General features: G+C 58.5%; 1 protein-coding gene across 1 annotated transcript; it reads right to left on the reverse strand.

Annotated features, from left to right (window-relative positions):
* Nucleotides 1-201: 201 nt before the first annotated feature.
* Nucleotides 202-24,902, reverse strand: LOC122378403. Its single transcript, XM_043359420.1, has 16 exons — nt 24,822-24,902; nt 20,878-24,535; nt 17,052-17,970; nt 14,027-16,646; nt 13,317-13,755; nt 13,101-13,271; nt 12,675-12,842; nt 11,731-12,092; nt 11,202-11,425; nt 10,515-10,715; nt 8,917-9,107; nt 8,334-8,564; nt 3,509-3,829; nt 2,948-3,031; nt 2,461-2,582; nt 202-2,134 (listed from the first exon to the last, which is right to left on the reverse strand). The coding sequence occupies exons 1-16, from the start codon at nt 24,837-24,839 to the stop codon at nt 860-862; spliced, it is 11,004 nt and encodes a 3,667-aa protein (XP_043215355.1). The 5' UTR covers nt 24,840-24,902; the 3' UTR covers nt 202-859.
* Between the last annotated feature and the right edge of the window lie 791 nt (nt 24,903-25,693).

Below are 25,693 nucleotides of genomic sequence, written 5' to 3' on the forward strand. Positions count from 1 at the left end.
CCGTGGCCGTGCACCATGACAGACCCAAAAGTCCGTTTAGCCAAACCGTCGCCACTACCCGACGCATCTGAGAGGCCCACTCTATGTATATCCTTCTAGAACAGCACCTGATGGCAGACGCGATTGGACAGCGCATACTGGTAGTGGTGTGTTTCAAGCGCGCTGTAGGAAGACTTCGATCCGCGATCAGAACTCCCTGGATACATAAGAATAGTATATATTGAATGCCACGACGGGCCGGCGCGGGCCCACGATCAGATTACATCATGCACATTGTCACACACCTTCAACCGGCGGCGGCGGGCGGGGCGGCGGCGCTGCGCCCCTGCACCGGGCGCAGTGCCGCCCGCCCGACTAGATATGTATTGGGACACCGCGCGCGCGCGCAGTGCGCGGCGTCTGAACTACCGGTATGGCGCGGCGCGCAGATATATCACAAATTCTACACCTGACGGGGCGGACCGGCGCCGTGAGCGGAGCTCCGTCCGTGCCCAACTGGAAAACGCTCCCAAAACGACAGGACAGTACAAGAGATACACTCGTGATTACAGGTCGCTACAAAAGTTCAAACACATTCGAATTCATGCTAACAAACACACCACATTCACACCGAAAGAGAACGGAGCGGCAACGTTCGGCAAAATTCCTCACACTTCCTCCACTTCACAGCACCGACAAAGACGTGTGCTGAGTGTGATGCCTGCTACTTCAGCAAGCAGCTCGTTCTAGTAGTTACCCTGTGCCCGGCTGGCGGGCGGTGGCCCTAGAGGCGGTGGCGGCTGCGCGCGCGGCGCATGGAAAGACTGTGATGGGTGGGTGCGCTGTGTGCCGCCCAGCGCCGGCGGCGGCGGCGGCCTCACTACGCGTCCCAGTCGGCCAGCTGGGCCTCGACATCGCTCGGTATCCGAGCTGGGGCCGGCACCGGCCGCGCCACCGGCTTCGGCCTCGGCCGCGGCGGGTCCGGTTTGGAGTCCGAGTCGGCGACGGTCGAGGTCGAGCTCTCACCCTCTCCCGGCGACCCCGCCGTCGCCGTCACCGTCGCTGTTGTCACACCCGCGTCACTTTCACTGGCACCCGCTGCACCACCGTTCGTCACATCTTTCACCGATTTACTTGACGCGCTATCGGCTTTTTCAGAGTCCGAGATTGCACCATCATCTTTGTGAGTCGCCTCATCTTTGCTGGAGCTCTCCGTCTCCTTAACTGGAGCTTCGAGCCTCGCCTTTGCTGCGTCGCTAGCGGCTGCTGTGGGAGGTTCTGAGCCGTCAGTCGCCTTCTCCGCCGGCGCGGCCGGCGTTTGGGACGCCTCCTGACTGGCGTCTCCCCCCTCCTCCACCGCACAGGAGCGGATCACCTCCTCGATTACCCGGTCCAGATCCCCATCATCCGTCACTGGTTTCTTGGGCCGCACTCGCTTGGTCGGTGAGCGGCGCTCCTTGGTTTCCGCTTTCTCAGTCTTCACCTCTAAACCCTCCCCCGTCGCAGCCAACGGTGTCGAGGTCGGGGTTGGCGTCGGTTCACCCACCTCACTCCCAAGCGTCATCGGTGCGGCGGGCATCGTCGGCTCGTTGAAGTTCTGTTTCATCGACTCTAGAATCTGGGTCGGTTTGGCGATATCCCTGCGGGGCGTCGGCGGCGTCCTGGTCACCGCCGCCGGTGTGGTGCTTTTGGCGCTGCCCGGCAGCCGACTGCGGGCGTATGTGCGCACCACGGCCGGCCGACGGGGCTCCCCGTCCTCCGTGAACTGGTACGGGTCGGCCGGCGGGTCGTCCGGCTGCTCAGCGGCCACGCGCCGGCCCGGCCGACGCTCCACGCGCTGCAGCATGCTCATGATCTTCAGACTTGACGCGCGGTCGACGCGCTCCACGCGAGAGGAGCTCCCCTCGATGGTGCCGGAGCCGGTGCGCCGCGGCACGCGGGCGGTCGCCGGGCGCGACACGCCTCCTTTGCGCATCCGTGAGGTGAGCTGGAGGCACTTTTGGAGCTGCTCGTCGGAGAGCGGCTGGCGGCGGGAGCTCGGCGAGGCCAGCCGGTCCGCCTGTTTGAGCTGCCGCGCCAGCTCGGCCAGCGCCGAGCCGTACGGATGGGCCTCGACCAGCTCGGAGAGCAGCTTACTGTCCGAGTCCCCGTCCTCCTGTGGGGACACAGCACGGCCGTCAGGGAAGGGAACGCGATGGGAGGAAATATTCCACTCCTAGGGTTATCACACACACACAAAAAAAAAACAGCCGGAAGAGCGTCGCACTCAAGCAAGAGCTTTAAGCAAAACCTCAAGATAACGCAAACTTCTCACAATGGAGTGCTTCGCTTCGTCAAATATTATGTCAAGCAATATAACGACCACAAAGTAAACAAAGCCAACCTTCATTCAAACCAACCGGTGGTTTGACACCACACCACCACAGTGTGACACCGATATCCACATTCCTCCCCACGCACTCCTTCCACCCCGAAACTAACCTCGGAGGCCTCCGACCGCGTATCCTCCAGTCCAGGCACAGTGACAGTGGCCGAGTTGAGTGGATGTTCGCTCTCCATGTGAGCCACAACCTTCTGCGGCGTGCAGAAGCTGATACCGCACTCTGCAGGGGGCGGACAGGGCGCGGGTCAGATAGTGGGAGGGGCAGGGAAGGAAGACGGCCAACTAAGACAAGATGGTAGGTGCCAGAGCTACGATCGAACGATTGTTAAAATCACGACGGTTATCGAAATTCTAGTGCTTAGAGTGTAAAAAAAAAAATCAATCTTCGGCATAAACTTTCGCTTCGTTACGTAGCACCAAACAAAGCATACAGATTTACTGAGTGGGACAAGCTATGTTGTGGAAACATCCAACCTAGAATCGCTATATTCGCTGTGCAGCAAAATCTTCCACCACATAAAAGAGAGAAAGCACATCTGACCCGTGTGAGAAACATTGATCAAAAGAAATGCACCGGATGTCTACCTGAGCAAGAGAAGTTGTTTATCTCACTGGCTCCGCTAGCGTTGCTGTTAGTGTCAGAAAACTCCAGACTGGCCCAATCAGCTTCTGAAAATCCCAACACCGGGTTCTAGCCAGGCAAAACGACGCGAAACTGGGCCGGGGGGCAGGCATTCGGGAAAAGAGCAGCCGTCAACTCAGAAAGAACAGCGCAACGGGAAACCATGCGGCGGGGGCATTCCAACACCTAAGGTAAGTCATTCTATGAGATATTATGCAAACAGAAAGTTCATGTAGCGTTTGTAATAGACAATCGTACTGTTTAAGACACAGAAGCGATCGCAAGCCTCGACGCATAACTAGCGTTCTACTCTGATACAAAGAGAGTTCAGTCATACCAGTCCAGGCCGTCACTTAATCAGTCGACACGGAGAGTCAAGACATCTGGGAAAGCGGACCATCTCCGGCGGAGCGGGGGACAGGGACGGCCTGGGGAGGGGGTACAGGTCGTCTCGCTCGAGCTCTCACCACTAACCATGCCAGCTGACCGCTCACAGCGCCGGTCTAACAATCACCTCAACTCACCTGAACACATGAAGTCGCCTTCCCCGTCCTCCGCCGTTGCCGGCGCCGCCGCAGTATCCTCCGAACCGGCCTCTGAGGGCGCCCTGTCAGCCGCCGCGGCGTCCGGGGCGGCCCCAGAGGTAGCAGCAGGCTGGGACGGGCCCGGCTTGGTCGGCGTGTAGTTGGAGATGTCGAGCAGAGAGGGGCTCTCGACCTCGTCCGTGGGCGCCGGAGATGCCTTTCCGGGAGGACCTCCAGCGGAGGCGGCGCGTCCCGCTGCCGCTCCGGGCCGGGAGTACTCCTCCAGGGTACGGGAGTCGTCCGTTTTGTCCTCCCGCAGAGCTGAGGGAAGGGAGGGCACACGGTGTCAGTGGTAGTGGAATGACGGTGGCGGACTAATTAGAAAGTTGGGACAACGTATGTGATGAGGTTCGACTCTGATCGCGGCGACTCAAGACAAAAACCGGTTCAAAAATGATGTGTAGAATCAATCCATTAGAATTGATTCGTCACGCAGTTTTGTAAGCAGATTGCAGAAATGGAGTCGGCCTCTCAGCCTATAGCTGTGCTTCAAACAGGTCATCGCAGACCTTGTACAGCGGAAGACAGCATAGCCCGCCGTGTTCGCTCCAAGTGTGCAGACGGGGACATCAAGGCCGCCCTTAGAGCGCTAACGTCCAACGAGGACATCGTCCATCCGACCAGCGATGTAATCCATGCTCTCAAAAGTAAGCATCCAAGCGCACCATCTGACCAGAACTTCCCTCTTGTGGCGCAAGAGGTCAACACCCAACCGCTCCAGGTATCGATGAAGCAAGTCCGACTGGCCATAGAGTCCATGCCGACCGGGTCATCGGCTGGCTTAGACGGCATGAGGCCCCTCCATCTCCGCCAGCTAACTTCAAACGAAGCGGCAGAGCCTGGAAAACGACTCCTGTCTTCTCTAACTGCATTGGTGAACTTAGCATTGGACGGAAGAATCCCGGAGTGTGCTCGAGAAGCCTTTTACGGCGCGTCTCTTTTTGCACTTCGTAAGAAGGACGGCGGTCTCCGGCCAATTGCAGTAGGCAGTATCTACCGGCGGCTGCCCTGCCGGATAGCCGCCCATCATGCAGCCAGTCTCCTTGCCCATGAGCTCAGGCCTGTCCAGCTAGGTGTAGGAACTCGTCAGGGGTGTGAGTTGGCAGTTCACGCCACCCGCGAATTTATTTCATCAATGGCTGGCACCTCATTGCCATCGGTTCTGGTAAAAGTTGATGTTAAAAATGCCTTCAACTCAGTTAGGAGGGACCGGATGTTAAAAAGTATCCTCTTGCGATGTCCTGAAATATACCGACTCGCCTTTCAGGCATACAGCGCCACGACTCCTCTCTTCATCGGAAGCCACTCCATCCGGTCCTGCTCCGGTATACAGCAAGGGGACCAGCTGGGCCCAGTCGCCTTTTCCCTTGCCGTAGACGAGTGCGCTCGCTCAATGAAATCACCATTAAACGTATGGTATTTGGATGACGCGACAATAGCTGGACCCGCCGATATTGTCGCAAGGGACCTGGAGAAAATTCAATGCACGCTACAAGAGCTCGGCCTGGAACTAAATAGCTCAAAATGTGAGGTCGCAGTCCTTGGGAAGCCCTCGGAAGAGCTTCATTCCTGCACTGTGAGGAAAATACAAGATGCCCTTCCAGGAATTATGGAAACTGCAATGGACCAACTAACTCTACTCGGCTCTCCTCTAGGCGAGGGTAGTATTTCTATTTGTCAAGAAATAGCCGCTTCTACGGTGAAGATGCTGTGCGACAGAATCCGCATGCTGGACGCACATACTGCCATCTTCTTCCTTTCTCACCATACGTCAGCTCCTAGACTACAGTACCTTCTACGGTCCAGTCCGATGTACAAGAACCTAACAGGATTACAGGCAATCGATGAACTTGTCAGATTGACACTCAGTGACGTTTCCAACGTCGCAATCGGAGACAGGGCTTGGATACAAGCGTCTCTGCCCACTAGGCATGGGGGTCTGGGGGTTCGCTCGGTGGAGACCCTGGCCTTACCATGCTACATCGCTTCTTTGACAGCAGCTACATCCCTCATCGCCTCAGTTATACCTACCATCGTGGCGAATGGCGCTACGCCCGCAGCTCTCGAACCAGCCCATGCCTCTTTCCTCGCCCGAACCGGCCTCACCACTCTTCCTGATCCATCGGTGGCCGGACGACAGAGAACATGGGATGACGCGGCGTGTACCATCATCAAGGAAAGCTTATTGAAAGACGCAAACCAAGTTCACAGGGCGCGTCTTTTAGCCTCGAGCGAGCCACATACTGGTGCATGGCTGCATGCGGTTCCCGTGCCCAGTCTAGGCTTACATTTGGACCCCGAAACAGTCAGAATTGCTATCGCTCTCCGACTCGGCGCTCCCGTTTGCGAACAACATGTCTGCCGCCTCTGTGGTGGTATTGTTGGTCACCTTGGGCACCATGCTCTATCGTGCAAGAAAAGTGCAGGCCGTTTCCCGCGCCACGCCCAGCTCAATGACCTGGTAAAGCGTAGCCTCTCCGTCGCCGGCATCCCTTCAGTTCTTGAGCCGGTAGGACTGGACCGTGGAGATGGGAGACGACCGGACGGGCTGACGACCTTTCCATTTAAATGCGGAAAGTGCTTAGCTTGGGACGCGACCTGCACGGACACATACGCCGAAAGCACAGTCGTTAACTCAGCACTAAAGCCGGGATCGGCTGCCCTGGCTGCAGAGACGCGTAAGAAGCACCGATACCTCAGCATCTCAACGCAGTACCTATTTACGCCGGTTGCAGTCGAAACATCTGGAGTTGTTGGCCCAGCCTCCACTAGCTTCATCAACGAGCTAGGTCGCTTGTTGGTAGCTGCGACCGGCGAAAGGCGTGAGACGGCTTGGCTCTGGCAGCGTGTCTCAATGGCCATCATCCGAGGCAACGCAGCTGCAGTACGAGGCTCTGCGCCACAGTCAGCGTTTGACGCCGCCACGCAAGAGCATCACATCCCAACAGGCGCTTATGTGTCGCCAAGTCACACCAGCAAGCCTCATCACACATGCTCAAGTGCGGATGCGAAGTCCATTGCAATGTGCCCACGATATTCTTTGATGTCACCAGCCTCTGAACTGACCAGCTTTGGAACAGTCTCGGCTGGCCAGCCGAAGACCGCCCCAGCAGCACCAGCGCCTCGCCAGTCAGTAGCCGGAGGCGAAGGAATCTCTAGGACTACTTCGTTCCTCATTTCGAAAACCAAAGCAGCGTCTCTCCCGGCCGGTTCTGCTGGCCTAGAAAACCTCGGGAACACCTGCTACATGAACGCCGTCCTCCAGGTTCTCGCACAAACGCAAGCGCTGGTGAAATACATGGTAGGCGAGTTTCTCTATGAAAACACGAACAAGCAGCCGCTAAGCCAAGGTCAGGTGGCGACGGAAATCTCTCAGCTGTTTGAGGTAATTTGATCGCAAAAGTTTCAATGCATATCACCTCACCGCTTTCGCAATGCAGTAAGTGCTCGTTGCAGGGACTTCGGCGGCATGGAAATGCAAGACGCGCATGAGTTTATAATCCTGCTACTTAGTTGGCTGCACGACGACTTGAATGCTGTGACTACGACTGGAGAACTGCCTCCCCGACCGCCGGCGGAAGGCCTCCCGAACATCAAGGCAGGCGAGGCGGCGTGGTGCGACTTCCAGCGGTACAACAGCTCGATAGTGACGCAACTGTTTCACGGGCTGCATAAGTCGACACTACTCTGCACCGGCTGCGGGTCCGAGTCGGTCACATTTGAAACATTCTCTCTGCTGTCGCTGCCGTTAGCGATAGGCAAAAGCAATCTGACTCAGTGTCTGGACGAGTACGTACGTGGCGACCTCATCACGGACTGGACCTGTCCAAAGTGTCAGTGTCGGTGCGACGTCCACAAGAAACTCGACCTCTGGTGGCTTCCACCCATTGTCATCCTCCACCTGAAGAGGTTCAGTTTCGCAGGCGGCACCGCGAGCAAGAACCACGCTCAGGTGACCTTCCCCCTGCGGGACCTCGACCTGAGTCGGCTGGCAGTTGGGTCGCACCCCAACACGTACAGGCTGGTCTACGACCTCTATGGCGTGGTAGAGCACCACGGCAGTCAAGATAGCGGCCACTACACAGCGTACAGCTTCAATCATCCCGCCGACAGCTGGTTCTTCATGGATGACTCTAAAGTGAGAGAGTGCTCTGCCGCAAGCGTTCGAGACGCCACCGCCTACCTTCTCTGCTACAGGGCCCGAGAGAGACACGCCCCTGAAGGAGTTTTCACTGGCGATGATGGTGCCAAGAGCACTGCCCCGGCGCACGGCGAGTGGCGAACCGCGCTGGCCGGCAGTAGCACGATACGCGCTCCCCCACCCTCGCGGTGGCGGGGCGGGACCGCCAGCAGCGCTGCCACGCGATTTGACTCGGCAGCCACGCGGACGGCTGACCTGGGACATGGTGGGGGGTAGGAGCCAGAAGGACGGAGGGGAAGTGACGCGGTGACGGTGTGTGGGGTGACGATAATATTATGTTGCGCAGCTGGATACAGCATTTCGAAAAATTGTCATAACTTTTGATCATGGATGTGAAAATATATATACCTTAGCATCCATTAGAACGTAACTGACATTTGTTACAAGTCATCAAAATTGACAAATTACATTGAAGCCTACATCTGCACCTTTGAGTTCGAAAAGCGCGATCCTACAACCCAATACAAGTAAATCAGCTAACGAGTATAATCAAAATGGCATTTAGCCCAACCACACTGATCACATTTCCTCCCTCCCGTTCTCCCCACCGCTTTGCCCGCTCACTTTTAATGATGACCGGTTTGACGAGCGGCGGCGCGCCGCTCAGGTCGCTCAGACAGTGGCACACGAACTTGATCTCTCCGTCGACCACATCGAGCGCCAGCCGCCAGTGTTTGTGTGTCTGCGCCATGTGCCGGGTGAGGCCGGCAGAGCCAGAGATCGGATAGCTGTCGCCGCAGACCGGGCACTGAACCAGACTGGAGGCCGAGTCCTGGTCCTTCTGCAGCGCCAGCGCTGCGGGACGGTGGGGGTGGGGTTAGACGGGGCGGGGTCAGTGCCAAACTGAGGTAGGGCAGACGGAATACAGAACGACTCCAAGAAAATCAACAGAAGGAAACGGTACAAAAATACGACACATGAACGATAAAAATCGTCCCAAATGAGAAACGCACTATTCAGGCTATCTGTACGGAAACTAACAAAGACAATTAAGGAACAACGATCCAATACAATTAACTAGGTCGAAAGATAATAATTATTACAACACAGCAGCCGGCAAGCATTAAACCGTTGACATGTTCAACATTGTACCGAATACAATGTTCCGCTATATTCGTATCCCCGTCCCGTTAAGCTCCCCGCTCACCGATGATATCGCGCCGGCTGACGCCGGCCTCCTTGTGCGCCAGCTGCGCGTGCAGCGCCACCGACGCCATGTTCTCGAATATGACGTCACACAGCGGACACTTTTTGACGTCACCCAGGTCGGACAGGTTGATTTTGACGTGCTTGTGCGCCGAGGCGATGTGACGACCCAGGCCGCTTGCCTGCTTGAATCTGGAATCAAAAGACATCGGTGTTGTCAGATACTGGTAGATAACACTACAAGAGTACAACGTTCCCGCTGAAACCTTGCACGCCCCACGCCTTTACTGACAGAAAATATATCTATTGGGGCTAGTGCCCCGTCTTGGTTTGCAATAAAATCAGCATAATCACGGGTGGAGAATGTTTGAAAAAGTTACCCCGGCCGGCGACCGAAAGTCAGAAAGACGATGATGCTCAAATATTTGTCAACGGTTATCAACGAACCCCTATTCTGTGGCATAGAATAATGGATGTCTGCCGTTTGTACGTTTTTAGGGAAAACTGCTGCACGCAGGTGCGGAAGATTTCGTAATTGTAACAACAATTTTGCAACACGCCTTAAAATTTCGGACGCATGTCACCTAGTGCTAGGTCAGGTCATCAGGTCAAATTTGCTGGATGATCGTGCTAAATATGCCATCATGCCCTTTGCAAAGCTTATTCCGTGGAAGTTGCAACTTTCCCACACAAAACAAAATGTCAAATTTGACCGTTTTGACCCTCTTATTGATTTGAGCTCGCACCTGAAATATTATTCGCGACCGAGCCTTAGACGAGTAATCGAATGTTTTGTTTGCAGTGTTTAAGCTCCGTTATGTTCATGAACTGTGAGAAAAGTTGTCGGAGAACGCTAAAATCAGAGAAATTTGGCTTTTGATGATCTATGGTGATTTTATTTTTGAGCTCGCCTAAAACATGACCAGATTTCTCTGATCACGTTTGTCGCTCTTTCAAACGTCGTTCCGCTTCCCGCCTCGTAGCCCAGTAGCCGAGTTAGGAGGAGCGTGAAAAGCCCACCTCTCGACTCAACGTGTTACAATAGGGCCACCACCCTGGCGCGGGTTAAGTTGGGGGAGCCTTGAGCCCCAGCAGCTCGTCCTTCTATCTCACTAATATTACCCTCGTCCTGTCTTGTGATGTTATTACAGTGCCATCTTACGATAACGGCCCTTAAATATGATTGACTTCTGTTTGATGAAACATGTCGGGCTCCGCGATGAAAAGACTTAAAAACATAGAAGCTCCAAAATGAAAATAAAGTAAATTTTCAAGAACTTTTCAAGGTAGATAAGAATAATGAGAGACGCTTTTATAGATGGCAGTTTTTTCGTATGGAGACAGCTTTTGGGATTTACAAAAGTGGAAAAAGTTACCCCGGCCGCGCCGGGGTCGACTGAAAGTTACCCCGGCCACGGCCGGGGTGGCCGGGGCAGGTTCTCCACCCATGAGCATAATTACATTAATGGCTTTCATTTAGTTATAACTGTGCAAGCCCTTCAAACTATTTCGCTTCAATCACGGACTGTTATCGGTGTGACAAAACCAAACAGTCTCTCGCCCTCCCCACCCGTCGCCCGTCCCCTGTCGCCGACTAACCGTTCGTCGCAGAGCCGGCACGCGTACGGCTGGTTGGTCGGACTGGAGCTGTCCAGGCGGCCCACGGCCAGCGGGTACGTCACCGCTCCGCCCGCGGGGACAGAGGCGGGCGAGGCCGCGGCGTCCGCCGCCGACGGTCCGGCGCCACCGGCAGGAGACGACCGACCCGTGCTCTGAGGGGAGCTCTTGGCGTCCGAGCTGCTGGGGGTGGGCAGACAGAGCGTCAGATATAGCCAGAGAGAGAGGGGATTCAGCTGACATTAATAGCGCTATTGTAGTCGGGGCGAGGTGTAACTGACATTTAAAACCGCACTCGATATTTCATCCGACACTAAACGGGGGTGACTCCGGCATACTTTCACTATCGCACACTGACCAGAATAAAACTTCAGATTCTCATAACTTCTCGAGAACAAGCTGAGCTTTCAAACACACAGGATTGTTCATACTGGTCGAAACTTTCCCAACATCTGCGTCCTACTCTTTAGTTAAGTACAACATTCGTCCCCTTCGACCCAAACCTCCTCACCCATAACACGAACAGCTTTTCAGCTCAGTCACCTAGACTCCTCAGTCTCATACCAAACATGACTTTATCCACCCAGACCCCTCTTTTCTTCACAGCTTTAAATGTCCATCTTTCTCACCTCGAATCCCAAATATTCCGTCTCTTCAATCCCGACTCACCCCTTGCTCTTGGAGATCTTGCTCTTGCCGAGCATGTTGGTGATGGCCCGGTCGAACAGACCACCCAGCGCAGAGGTCATCTGCGATTTGAGCCCGCTCCGGTCGGCACCCGGCTGGGGGCGTCGGATGTGCTGCCGCGCGATGTGTAAGTTCAGGTGCAGCGGGTCACGAATCAGCTCACCGCACACGAAACACGCCTGGTTCCGCTGGCTGGCCGGGATAATCTGCCGGAGTGGAAAGTTGGGTTAAAAAAACGTTACATTGAGCCAGTATAGGAAAGTAGCATTAAAGTAACAACAGTGCAACGCAAGCAGATGACTAGGAAATCGTAGCAGAAGTTTGTCGTAACTTAGTCAACAGAACAGAATAGTCCTGAAAGAATGGTCCCTGCCGACAAGTTAAAAAAGGCCACAAGGTGGCCTTTTAGTTTTTTATCGTCCATTGATAAATTGCCTACACTGCAACCATTATGCAAAGCAGGCAGATAAATCGAGCAGCCCATCCTAATCCGTTCCGACACCCAACTCACCTGAATGGGCACAAGGTGTTCGATTTTGCGCGCCACTTTGCCCTGCGATGCGCGGTGCTGCCACATGAGGTGCTGGCGGACGGAGGCGCGGCCGCGGAACCGCCGGTCACAGATCGGGCACTCGAACTCGCCTCCAATGTCCTCCTCCCGTCGCCGCTCGGCTGCCGTCGTCGCGTCCGACGCCGCCGCCACGGCCGCTGCCGGCGGGGGCGGCGGCGGCGGCGGCAGCGCGGACGGCGCGGGCGGCGGCGGCGGCGGCGGCGGAGGCAGCTGTCCGTCTGCCGAGCCGCTGTCGTAGACGAGCTCGGCCTTGTTGCAGGAGCCGAGTTGTTCGAGCATGGTCATCTCCTCGTCGGTGATACCTGGCGAGGGTCCGCTGGTGAGACACGGGCAGACGACGCCGGTCAGACGGAGCGCGCGCCGCCGGCCGCCCCCGCCCCCGCCCAGACAGCGGGCGGCGGCGGGCAGCGGGCAGACACCAGACCGCAGACTCCAGAGAACGAGACAGATCAGGGACCGGGCACGAAGCACATGCTGCCTTTGAGGCCGACTATCGTCTAACATGCGATGCATCAGCTAATGGGGGGTCGTGCTGGGAACGTGTTATCTCAGAAAACCGACACAGACTTTGAGTAAACAGATCGTCCAAAGAAGCCGCCAGAATATCCCCCCCCCCCCCCACAGTACGACACTTGACAGCCATTCCAAGAAAGCAAAACAGAATGATAAGGCAAACTGTGACAAAGAGGAAACATTGCGTACAGTGTTTAAAGAGAAAATGCCGGGGAAAATGCATTTTAGGAGAAAATACCGGGGAAAAGATCAGGAAAAATGCGGAAACCAATCCAGCACAACCATTACCTCCTTCCACAGTAGCACATTATGAATCTCTTGAACAAGTCTTTCATGCCCAGACTCTGAAGCCACCACAATCCCTCACTCACCCATGGCCTGCTGCAGTGCCGGCTCCATGGTAAAATCCGTCGGCCCGGCGGCGGGAAAACCCTCCCGGGTATCGGCGGCGCCCAGAGAGGCGGCCGACGAGGTCACACTCAAGTTACTGTTGTCGTCATCCAGCACAGAGTTCACAGTGCTCATGATGTAGCCCAGTCCTGTGGACAGGTGGGGAACGTTTTGTCATGAGATGACATGGTTTGACGCAGCTGGGTAGACAATTTGACGAGATATTCACATTATCAACGAAGGATACGAATTTGATTTTGCAATCCAGTCATATTCACTCCTGTCAGTCATACGGATCCTTCGCCAAATACATCTGAAGCTGAATCGTACGCCCGAAGGCCTTGTGTAGCAGCAATGTATCCCAGCATAATAACCCCGCCCCTCCCATCCGTCCCCTTTCTCCTCACCTGACGAGCTGGCCTGTTCGGCCATCAGAGTCCGCACCGGCGGCAGGGGCGCAGAGTCGGCCGGCGGCGGCGGACCGCACAGGAACTCCTCACCCGCCCCGGGCGGCGGCGGCGGCGGGTAGTCGTAGTAGTCCACCGGCAGCTCGGGCGCGGGTGGCGGCGGCGGTGGCGGGGGCGCCTCGGGCTGCGGCGCCGGCAGCGCCAGCCCCGCCCCGCCGCCGCCGCTCGCGCCGCCGTCCTGGCCCTGGTTGAAGTTGTTCCGCATGGTCTCTATGACGCTGGCCGGCCGCGGGCTGCGGTTGCGCTGCGGCGGACAGTGGGGCCGGCGCGGACTGCGCGGGGCGCCCAGCTCCTCTCCGGCCGCCGCCGGGACCGCCCGGTGACCGTCCTCGGCGCCCCAGAGCCGCTTGTCGGCGGCGCGCGCGCCGAACCCGAACAGGCCCTCGCGCTCCATGCTCTGGACGATGTGCGTGTCGCGCCGGCAGCGGCCCTGCACCTCGCGCAGGAAGCGCAGCACGTCGTCGTTGCGCATCAGCTCGTCGAGCCCGAGCAGCACGGCGTCCATGTTGTCCTCGCCGTTGTCTCGGTCCCGTCCGACAGCCATCGCCTTCACCCGCTGCAGCAGCCGCACGCGCAGGTACCGCTTCTTGTCCATCTAAAGGCGGGCGGAAGAACGGGAAAAATAGGGAGATGTCAGAAATAAATAATTCAATTGAAAAGCAATGCTGCATTTTTTTCCTCCTCCACCATCAAAACTCATTTTAACCAAAACCTATGCTGGAATTCACGAGTGCACTACAAGTTGAAAAAAGAAGAAAATCAAAGCAGTGCGTAAGGCCCACTTAACGATTGAAACTCCTTCCACAGAAATCAACAGCTCAATCACCCACCCCTCCTCACTATATTTGCCCATCCCCGACACCCACCTCGTGCTCCCACTCGGTGTCCCGGTCGCAGAGGCAGCCGATAAACTTGTCCACAATCCTCCAGATGAGCTGGATCTGCTCCAGACTGGCATCCGTCGCCTCAACGCTCGACTTCATCTCTGACAGCGAAGCCGCCAGGAACTCCCGCTTCAGATTGTGGAGCAGGCTGAACAGACTCTCCTTCTTGCTGATCCGCTCCTCTCGAGGCCGCTGGACGGGCTCACAGCCGCCGCGACTTTTGTGCGCCGTCAGCCGCGCTGCAGATAAGAAATGTCTCTGACACCGGCTGCACTGGAAGGCAGCCGGAGCGGCGCCGGCCGGCGGCGGCTTGGGCGGGCCGGCGGCAGCGGGAGACGTCATCTCGCGGCGGGGCGGCCGCGCGGTCTCGGCGGCCTGCGGAGGCTCCTGGCCCGGCTCGGCGGCTCGGGACGAGGTCACGGGGTCGGTGGAGGAGACGGGCTCGTCGGCGGGGCACGGAGCCGTCTCGGCCGGGAGGTCGCCGTCCGTGGACGAGGTGACCTCCTGGGCTCCCGGGGACAGCTGCTCCGCGGCCGGGACCGACACCGGCGCCGGCACTGGGGCTGGGACGGCAGCAGGAGCCGCGGCCGGCATCTCCTGTTCAATCTCATTCCCATCAGACATCTCCTGTTTAATCTCCTTCCCATCAGCCGTCTGGACGTTGGCCGTCTCACTCGGTGTCTGTTCTGCCGGCGCCGCCAGGGCAGGCGGCGCCGGGACCGGTGCCGCCATTGCCGGAGGAGCCAGGGTGGGCGGCGCCAGAGCCGGCGGGGTCAGAGCTGGCAGTTCCAGCTGTCTCTCCTCCTTCAGGGTCGGAGGCTCCAGAGGCGGAGGCTCCCGAAGCGGCGGTGACGGCTCCTTCAGCGTCGGCGGTTCCCGCGGCGAGAGATCCTTCAAAGACAGAGGCTCGTCCGCGGGAGGCTCCACAGTGAGAGGTTCAGTCAGTGGTTTGGGTGATGGCTTCGGCAGTTTTTGCGAGTCCTTCGGTGATTTGGGTGATTTCGGTGACCCTTTCGGCGACTTTTGAGCGTCCTTGGGTGATTTAGGTGCTTCCTTAGGGGATTTCGGTGACTTGGGTGATTTTGGCGACTCCTTAGGTGACTTCTGGGTCTCCTTTTCCGGCTTCTGAGCGTCTTTCGCCGCCTTCTTTCCCTTCGGTGGCTTCCCTGGCTCTTTCGTGGCCTTGTCAGTCTCTGTCGCCGACTTGGTCGCTCCTTTCGCAGTCTTCTTCGTGTCTTTTTGCGCCTTCTTTGACCCCTTCGCCGACTTCTGCGGCTTCTCTGCCGCCTTCCGCGTCTCTCCCTCCGTCCCCTGCTGCTCCTTCGCTGCCTCCTTGGTCTCCTGCGCGTCCGCCTGCGACTCTCCGACCGGTGTCCGGGCGCCCTCCGCCTCCCGGCAGCCGTCCACGTGCCGCTGCAGCTCGTCAGAGCTCGCCTGCGGTTTGGCGCAGAACGGACACTCGAGCTCGCTCTCCGCCTGACTGGCGGCGTCCATCAGCGAGCGCAGGCTGAAGTCGGCCAGATCGCAGCACTTCTGAATGTGCCGCTCCAGCGTAGAGAGACGGTACAGCTTCTGGCAGCACTTCTTGCACGTGTACACGGTCCGAGTGCGGCCGGTGGTGAGGGAGACTGTGAACATGTCGTCTCCAGCCTCCCGGGCGGCGCCCGAGGTCCCCAGATCACTCCCAGCACGGGACTCGGCGCTCAGACGGCGGCTGCGCTTCCGGCCGTCACCGGTGTCACCGGAAGGCGCCCGCTTCCGGCTGCGTTCCGTCACTTCCGGTGACGCCGGTCGTGATGAGCGTGTCTCCATGGCGTCTGCTGCGGCCGGAGTGGACGGTGTCTCTGCGTCCGCCGGGGGCGCCATTGAGTAAGCGGTTTCCACGGTCGGCTCGTCTTTCGGAGTTTCGGAAGATGGTGCGGCTGCCACGTCCTGTTTTGCCTTCTTGGTGGAACCTTTCTTGGTCGTCAATCGGTTACGCTTTGCGGGAGTCTTCTTAGGTGGAGCTTCCGTGTCGGTTTCTTTCGCATCGCCCGGTGTTGTCGCAGCCTGAGCGGATTCTGTCTTTTCTTTGGCAGCAGCCTTCGATTTGCCCTTCTTCTGGGGAGTATTGGCGTCTTTTGCCCCTGGGGTAGATTCGTCCTTTTCTGTGGCTGCTTTCTCAGAATCATCTTTGTCTTTCTTCGCCTTCTTGGCTTTACCACCCTGAGGCGATTTATCAGCAGCCTTCTTCTTGCTCCGTACCGGAGTGCCTGCTGGCTTCTTGGCCGCGGCCGCCGTTTTAGCGGGCATTTTAGCAGCTTCTTGCGAGGTCTCAGCCTCGTCTTGCACTTCCTCGGAGGCTTGAGGCTCCTTCTTCACTTCCTCTCCCTCCTTGACATCTTTCTGAGCCGCGGTCGCTGCCTTCCCAGCTGCCTTGCCCTTGCCAGGAGTTTGCTTGGTACGCACCTTCGCTGGCGGCCCCGCCGGCTCCTCGCCCTTCCGTTTGGCAGTTTTGGCTGCGGCCGCTCCCTCGGGCTGCACGCGGCGCCCCTTTTTGGCCGCCCCCGGCGTCTGTGCGGGCGCCGCAGAGGCCACGGAGCTGACAGACGGCGCCGGACTGCTGCGCCGGGACCGCGGCACGGAGGGTGAGGGGCTCGGCGCCGGGCGCTTGGGTCGGCCGGCGCCGCGGCCGGTCCGCCCCGCGCCCGGCGCCGAGCGGGTGACCCGACCCGCCGCGGCGCGGCCCACCGACTGGGACCGTGCTGCAGCACCGCTCCGGTCCCGAGCGGCGGGCCGGGGCAGACTGGCGCTCCGCTGAGCGCTCTTAGCCTTCGCCCCAGCCGCCGCCGTCGTTTTAGCACCAGGCTTGGAATCAGTCTTTGCACCAGCTTTGCCACCGGATTTCGGGTCTGCCTTAGCTGGAGTCTTCTTCGCCGGTGTGTTTGCTTTTTTGCTCTTTGATTTGGTCGGAGTTGATTTTTTAGGTTTCTGCTCGTCGGCCGCTCCATCGGTTGACGGAACCGACGAGACAGCGACTGCATTGGCAGCGTCTGTATCGACGCTCGTCGCCTCCGCCGCCGTGTCCTCACCGTTCAGCTTGCCTTCACTAGCACTGAGATCAGAAGGCGTCGTTCCCTGAGTAGTTGGCTCGGCGGCACCACTATCCGCCGACCCATCATCCACTGTCACTTTCACAGCGTCCGGCGCCGGCGCCTCGACCGTCCCGGCGTCATCAGCGTCCGTCACCAGCGCGGCGGCCGCCGCTGCCGCCGCCGCCGCGGTCACAGCCGTCACCGCCACATCGTCCGACGACTCGACACTGTCCGCAGTGGAGCTGGCGTCCACGGACGGCGGCGCGGCCGGCTCCGTCTCACCCTCCACCTTCACAGTCACTGGCGCTCCCTCAGAGTTAGTCTCTCCCTGCTCTGCCTCTACGACAGTATCCACAGACTCTGACGGCGGTGAAGGCTGCGCTGAGTCGGCAGTCGCCGGGTCCTCGCCCTCCGCCGCCCGGTCGGCGTCCGTCTGCGAGCCGCTCTCCCTGGGCGAGGCCGCCGCGCTCGGCAGCTCCGAGGGCGGCTCAGAGTCGGTCGGCAGCTCCGCCGAGGTCACTGACGTCGGCGTCGAGTCCGTGTCCGTCTCCAGAACCGGACTGGAGCGCCGGCTGCGCCGCGACCGTCCGCCGCCGCGCGACCCGCCCGCCGACTCCGGCGGGGGCGGCGGCGGCGGCGGCGGCGGCTCCTCGACCGAGGCGGCCAGGCGTCGCGAGGTGCGCACCGACAGGCCGCTAGGACCGGCCACCGCCTCCGGCTCACCACCGGAGAACGGCTGCTTCTGCTGGCGCTTCTGCAGCTGCACCAGGTTCAGCATGGGGAACAGCTGCTTGGAGACCCGCTTGGCCGGCAGGTTGGCCAGCATCTTCTCGATGGTGTCGGCCGTGGTGTCTGAAACAGAGAAACAGAGAGCGGTTATGTCACAAGGGGTCGGAAAATGTTTGAGCAGACCGTGGGGTGATGCCTGATAGGGAGACACAAAACCGTCACAAATGTCTGAATGCATGCCAACAAACAACATACGCGAGTGATATGTAGCACGCGACTGAGCATGTCATACATGGTGAGATGACATTAAGGGAATTATTTGACGTTTAGTGAGAGTATTTATCTACATGCAAGGGTGAAAATACTAGTCAAAACATGATTTATTACTCAAGTCTATTACGGATTTTCAGATTGGAAACGAGTCTACGCTCGCAGGGTTTGTTTGCTACGGTTCTACCATGTGGCCCACCAGACAAAAAAAAAATCATTGTTCGCTATGATAACAGACTTTCCCATCCCAAAAGTGTCAACGTGCAAAACAAACTTCACTACACTCTCTCGCTACATGCATCGCTTCTCAACGGAAAGACTCAGAGCACTTAGCTCGACTCAACTAACCAATACTTGCCAGTTCAGCTAATCGACTGAGAAAGAAACATCCACCAACTAAATTACAATTCAAACTATTCGACTGACAAAACAAATAAAAAGGAAACTCGGCTCTACACGGTTTAACCAACGCATTCATTCTGTAGAAGCTACTGAGCTTACGCATTGTGATGCAGTCTCCAAACCTGTGCCGCAAAAGAGCTGGGCAAAGAGCAACAGAAAAAGAAAGAGCGGGGAGCCATGGAGAGAGGGTGGGAGAAAGGCAGAGCTTGGAGGAGGCACACTGTACTCACTGCTGCGAAGCCGCATCGAGAACGCTGCAAAGTCCGGATATTCTCAGTCAAACTATCCAAATGTGTACGGCTGGGTGAGCCCAGGTACGGGTGGGCCTACTCTGGCCTAGTGTGTGTGTACATTAGAGGTGGCAAAAGATGAAAATTTTGGGAACCAGACTCAAACCAGACCCGGCTGGACATTTCTGGGACCAGTCGGACCCGGCCTTAGTTGGAATCGGAACCAGTTGGACCCGGTTCCGCAAAAGACAATTAATACAAACTACTTGTAGGTATCATTATTTGCATCATGTAAAGCAGCCTATTTCCCACTGGGAATACTCATGAGCTACTGTGTGCCAAGAAACATTCGCTTCATTCGCTTCATATTTTGCAATAATGTGTAGTGTGCAAGATGTACAGTTTATGGTAGGACCCGGTTGGACTCGTCAGAAAATTTTCAGGAACCGGTCTGGACCCATATGGGTCCAGACTGGTTCTTTGGACCGGGTCCACGGGTCCACATTTTGCCACCTCTAGTGTACATCGTGGTGTAACGATCAATGGATTGCAGCATGCAGTGCTTCTATGTGGTACCGTACATGATTAAATTAGTAAGGTAACTTACCTTGATGGTGTTAGCCAGCAAAAAGCGGTCAAGTGCACAAGCATCATTCATTCATTCGCTCAGATATTGTCATCAGATGCACGCCACTCGCCCCTTATCTGCTCCATATCATCACATGACCACATCCTTCTTTCTCAATGTCTTCATTCACAGCACACGCCCATTAACCCGCGCCCGGCTGGGGGTCCTGGATTTCCACGCCCTGCTGGGGGGGGGGGGTGTCTGAACACCCCCCCCTTCTAACTCGGCTCCTGGGCCACGTAGCGATACGCAGAAGGCGGCGTTCGAAAGAGCGTCAAAAATAATGACGAAATCACTTCAGTCAATTTTTTGGTCAGGTCAAAGGTCAGGTCACCAGAGGTCATTGAAGGCAAAATTTCGCCGATTTCCAGGTCGAATGTCGACAATTTCCAAGATGCCAACGCATAACTCGGGAACCAATAGAGCTACAGCGCCGCGGAAAAGCGCATTCGATAGCCCTATTAACGCCCTTTCTGAGAATTCCTCTCAGATTTGACCTAACGTCAACAGTTTTGCCTGCAGGGGGCAAAAACTGCAAAAATAGCCGATTTTTTCGGAAACAGTTTTTCTGCAATAACTTTTGACCCAAGCCTTGCACGAGCTTACTTTTACCGGCATCGTGTTCCTCTCGTCAAGACGCATCGAATGAACTACAACTTGACCTTAAAAGGTCAACTTGAAAATTTGACCTCAGGTCAAGGTCATGACCTGACCTGAAAGGGTCATGTTGCATATCAGTCGATCCGTATCGTCGAGCTGAACACATCTAATGCGTTTTCATCGCTCTAGCATGCCTCTATCAAAAGTTATTTGCGAAAAACTGTTAGATACCATTCGTGACAATGGTATCTAACAGACACTTCAAGTTTTAAGATGACCTCAGGGCATAAACAGGGGTCACGGACACCATTTTCATGTTCAGTGTGTCTAAACTACTTGTAATTCAGTGTTTGGGAGTGTTTATAATGTCTTTCGTCCAAAGGAGGCGCATTTCAATTTTCTCCCATTGACTTATAATGGGGAGGTCGCAAAATTGACCTGACCTTAGGTCATCGATATCAAAACTCTGAGATATACATTTTGTACGTGCTATTGCTCTTAGCAATCGCTGAAAGTTTTAAAGCGATCGGTCACTCGGTGTAGCTATGACAGACATTGAAACTTTTTATGAGGTGAGGTCACTTCAAGTGACCTGGTGACCTGGCCTTGAATGACCTTGGTCTGAAATTTTCATAACATGTGTAGAATTAATGTATGATAAGGTGTACCAAAAACGGCGGCGCTCCGCGCCGCCGTTTTTGAGATATTCGCGAAAAACCACAAGGGGGGGTGTTCAAACACCCCCCCAGCAGGGCGCGGGTTAATCCGAAACAGCCAGACTGGCTCAGACCCCTCCACGCTCACGCAAACAGATGATGCTCACACAGCCCACATCTCGCCCCACGCCCATACACACAGGTCACAACCCTCAGCTCACCCCATTCATCCTGTTCAACTCACCTCTGTTCTGTTTGGGTTTGGGCTGTTTCTCCCGCTTGGGTCGGCTCGGCGTCGTCAGGATCCGCTTCATTCCGCGCCGGCTCTGGAACCGGCGTCGGCGACGCGCGCCGAAACCGCGCCACTTGCGCTTCCTCGGCGTGGTCCACGTGTTCCAGTCCGCGTCGCCGGCGCACTCGAGGATGTGCCGGTGCAGCTCGGGCAGCGAGTTGCAGTTGCGGCCGCACGTGACACACTCGACGGGGAAGTCGAGGTTGTCCCGCTCGGCCGACACGCCGCTGACATACTGCCCGAACACGCTCTCGGAGAGGAGCTCCAGGTCGTCCGGTAGACTGGTGTGACCGCACAGCACGTGCGGGTGACGGTATGCCTTGTGGTCGTCCAGTTCGTACAGACTACCGAACACCGCACCGCAGGCGTGGCAGACGAAACACATGAGACGCTCCCACTCCCCAGTGAGACTCTCCTGTTCGTCCGGCTCGCCTCCGACCGCTCCCTCAGACTCCGGGGCTCCCTCAGTCTCCGGGGCTCCCTCAGTCTCCGGGGCTCCCTCAGACTCCGGGGCTCCCTCAGTCTCCGGGGCTCCCTCAGTCTCCGGGGCTCCCTCAGTGTCCGGGGCTCCCTCTGTCTCCATGTTTTCTGTGACTGTCTCCGGTGTGTCTGCTGGTGGAGTCGGCACTGTAGGTTTCTCCTCCCCGCTCTCCTCTGCCGCCGGTTTCGTCTCGTCGCCGTCCGGCTCGCCCCCCGCTGCCGGCGCGGGCGCAGTAGCCGCTGTTGGGGGCGGCGCAGACTTCTGCATGATCCGCTCTCGCATGGCGCGGTAGCAGGCGGCCGCCGGCGGCAGTTCGAGTGGCTCCTGTTTCACCACCATCGGCGGCGGCTGTGGAGCCGCCGGGAACAGACCGAGCGCGGCCAGCACGGGGTCGGCCGGCGGCGGCGGCGCGGCCGGAGCGGTGCCCGCCCGGCGGCCCCACAGGCCTGACGCCACGTCCAGACAGCGGGCGGCGCCGGCCTGCTCGGTGTCCGGAGCCATCTCGGCATCCCCGACGGAGCGGCGGCGCGGCGGCTGGTGGCGCAGCACCTCCTCCGTGCCGTCCAGGTAGTTGGTGAGGTTGTCGGCCACGTTCTCCCGCACGCCGGCGTAGAAGAGCGACTCGTCGGCGGCACGCTGCCGTTCCACCTCGCCCTCGCCCTGCTCGCGGTGGCGGGCCACCAGCGCGTGCTCCTTCACGGGCACGGGCTTATGCGGGTGCGCCATCCGCATGTGACAGCACATGCGTTTGTAGGTGGGGAAGCTTTTGTCACACACGTTGCAGGGGTACATGCAGCGCTCACCGACAGGTTTATCCTCGAGACGCTCCAGCGCCTCCAGGTCGTCCGACTCGAGACTGATGGTTCCGTTGCTCGTTTTAGCGACCTCCTTGCACGCCTCCTGGAACTTCTTCAGCTGCTGCAGGTTCCCGATACCAACGCTGATCTTGACACCGCCAAAGTTGATTTTGGCGATCGTCTGACCCGAGCCCGCCTCCGCCGGTCGCGCCTCACGGCTGTGGATCTTTTCGTGTCGCTTCTTGACGGACTCACACGGGAACACCTGATCGCAGAATTTGCACGCGAACGAGCTACACGCGTGCACCTCACGGTGCTTCTCCAGGTCCCGCTTAGTCGCGAATGTCTCATCACACTTGTCACATTCTAGCCGTTTTCCGATCGGCGCCTCGCGCGTCTTGCCCGTGTGAGCGGCCGCGTGGTGTTCAACCACAGCTGGTAGGGAGTCATACAGCGAACGGCACGGGTAGCAGCAGTAGAGATACGGCCGCCGCGAGCCCACGGCCAGCTCTGTGGCCTCCTTGAAGCCGCTGGTGTCTGCGAGGGCCGTCAGCTCGGCGCTGGCCATGTCGCTCTCGTGGATGTACTTGTGGTTGATGTGTGTGCGGTAGTAGTGCCGTTTGAGACTATGCAGCCGTTGGTAGCTGGTCTGACAGATATCACAGACGAACTTGGGCCGGCCGTCCTCTCCGTTGCGGATGTGAACCGCCTCGTCCACCTCGAAGCTGTAAAACGACTCGCTCTTCTTGGGCCGCGCCTGCGGGGAGGCCTGCTGCGGCGGAGGGGATCCGGCCGCGGCGGACGGCGCCGGCGGCAGCGCCAGCAGCGCCGGCGGACCCGTGATGGCCTTGGTCGGCGAGCCCAGCCGGCCGGCCTGCACCGAGTACCCTTCGTCCTTGTTCTTGGTGATCCGCAGCGGGGGAATCTTCGGCATTGGGCTGATCTGAGAGCCGTCGGTGGCGGCCGATACCGACACGGAACCGCCCTCCTCGCGGCGGTGCTGCTTGTCTTTCTTCTTCTTGAAGAGACTCGGGCTGCTCGAGCGTGAGTCCTCAGAGGAGGTTCTCAGCCGACCAGAGGTCGACGACTTCTTGTCGGACGAGTGAGATTTCTTGTCAGATTTGTGTTTGGAGCTAGACTTGCTCCCGTCTTTGGATTTGCTCGACGACTTGTGAGGCGTTGAAGTCTCTGTACCCACACTGCTATTTGAAATGCCTGAGCTACTCGACTTCACCTCACTTGGTTTCTTCGTCTTAGAGTCACTCTTTTGCGGTGTAGCAGCCTTGTCGTCGACTGCTTTCGTCACTTTTACCGGCGACACATCACTAGCCTGTTTGGCTAAAACGCCACTAGAGGATTGGTCCTGACTCGCAGGAGGGGGTTCTACACTTATTGTGGGAGGTGCGGGCATCTCCTCCACTGGCCGCTTTGGAGTCGGCTGAGTCAGTTTTGTCTCCTTGCTCGGAGGAGCCACACCGTCCACAGGCGGCGCCAACCGCGACTCGGAATTGGGCCGGGCAGTCGCCAGTCCGTCTGCCTTCTTAGCCACATCACCAACCTTCTTCAAATCGGGTAACTTCTTTACCGCCCCCTCTCCGACCTTCTTGACCGCGCCCTCCCCCAGTTTCTTCCCAGTCACCTCAGCACCTGCCTTCTTGGCTCCTGACTCTCCCGGGCCGGAGGCCGCGTCCAGCGGCGTTCTCTGCCGGTTGGCCAGCGTCTCGATCGGACCGGAGACGGGCGGTCCCTCTGGTCGCCACGTGCGGGCCACCTCCACAGTCGTACACGGCGGCACGGGCACCCCGGGCTGCAGCGGGTGCAGCGGCGGCGGCGGCGCGGACGACCGGGCCGGCGCCGCGCCCGCGCCCGCTCCGCCCGCCCGCGGCTCGGCCGGCCGGATCGGGTGCAGTTTCGGCGGCGGCGGTCGTTTGCGTCCCGACTTGGTCGCCTTGGTAACCAGTGTGATCTGCAGCTCCTTCGGCAGCTGGATGCCCATGGCGTGCGATACCTGGTCGGCGGTGGAGCGAGCCTCGGCCTCGGCCGCCTCCGCCTCGAACGAGGCCATCTCGAGCGCCTCTAGCTCCGCCATCTCACGCATCTCCGCCTCCAGATCCTGCGCCGGGCCGGCCGACGAGCCGGCAGAGGACGGCGGTTTGGGCGGCGGCGGCGGCGACGGGGGCGGCGGCGGCAGCGGCGTCGTCGTTTTCGACGAGTGTGCCGGCGCCGGTGTGGGCGGCCGACGGCTGTGAGCCGGCATGCGCGGGCCGAACGACGACGGCGGCAGCTGGGACGACTGCGCGTGCGCCGGCGGCGGCGGCCGAGGGAAGAACATCTGTGGACAGGGCAGGCGGGGGCGAGTCACACGAGGCCCGTGTGACGATCGGAGACGGCGCTAGAACAGCGGTCAATTACGTTAAGTTGCCACTCATGATAGGAATTTGAAAACAGCTTCAATATTCAAATTTACCATAACTTATCCTACGAGAAACTGTAACTATAAATTATATTGTAAGAGCCACACGTCATTTGTAGTCAGAGTCATCATACTAAACCGTAGCTATTGAGGCCTTACTTCTCTCACACAATACAATCAGCATAAACAGATGCGTCTTACTCACCGGTCCTCCGAAGGGCATTCTGGGGAATCTGGCCGCGGCGGCGGCCGGCAGCGGAGGGAACCCGGCGGCCGCTGCCGCCGCCAGCAGTGCCGCCGGGAAGCCGGCCGCCCCGGGCGCGCCCGCCCCCGGCGGAAAGCCGCCCATGGCCGCCACGGCCGCCGCCGCCGCTGCCGAGGTGGGCGGGAAGCCCAGCGCGCCGCTGGAGACGGGCGGGAAGCCGCCGAGCGCGGCCGCCGCCGCCGCAGCCGCCGCCGGCGAGAAGCCGAGCGCCGCGGCGGCGGCGGCGGCCGACACGGGCGGGAAGGCGATGCCGCCGGCGGGTGACGGGCCGCCGGCGGAGGACGAGGTGGGCGGCGGCAGCCAGCCGAGCGGCGGCATCCCAGGGAACGGCAGGAACGGCACCGGCGGCGCCTGGCGCGGCGGCGGCGTGCGCCGGCCCGACCGGTCCATCTTGTGTGCGTGGTGCGGCATCGGCGCGGCCGCCTCTGGAACGCAGAGAGGGGTCAGGTTAGAGGTGGGAGCGGAGTTTCGAAGGACGACAGAGGTAGCGGGTAGCCGCATCACGTCACGCGCGGGACCTGTGAGGGGCTGCGGCAAGTTGACTTATTCAAGCGGCGCACCCAGGCGTCAAAGCATAAGAGTGCAGAAAGATTTGCAGTCACCTGCTAAAGGTTAACTGCATTGAAGCTACCTGCTAATACACCGTCAATATACATGAAATGCAAGGTGTGTGAAGATAACATGCGGCCTCCATGCAGTCGTCTTTCTTCACGCTACGCTCGCCTGAACAAGCTGAAAGCCGAAATCCGTTTTTACATCCGCTGTATCAAAACACGCCTTTTTGGCAACGTCCCAGTATAGGCGCTTGCACC

The sequence above is a fragment of the Amphibalanus amphitrite genome, unplaced genomic scaffold (assembly GCF_019059575.1).
Source record: "Amphibalanus amphitrite isolate SeventyFive unplaced genomic scaffold, NRLGWU_Aamphi_draft 000059F_arrow, whole genome shotgun sequence".
Lineage (NCBI taxonomy): Eukaryota > Metazoa > Arthropoda > Thecostraca > Balanomorpha > Balanidae > Amphibalanus > Amphibalanus amphitrite.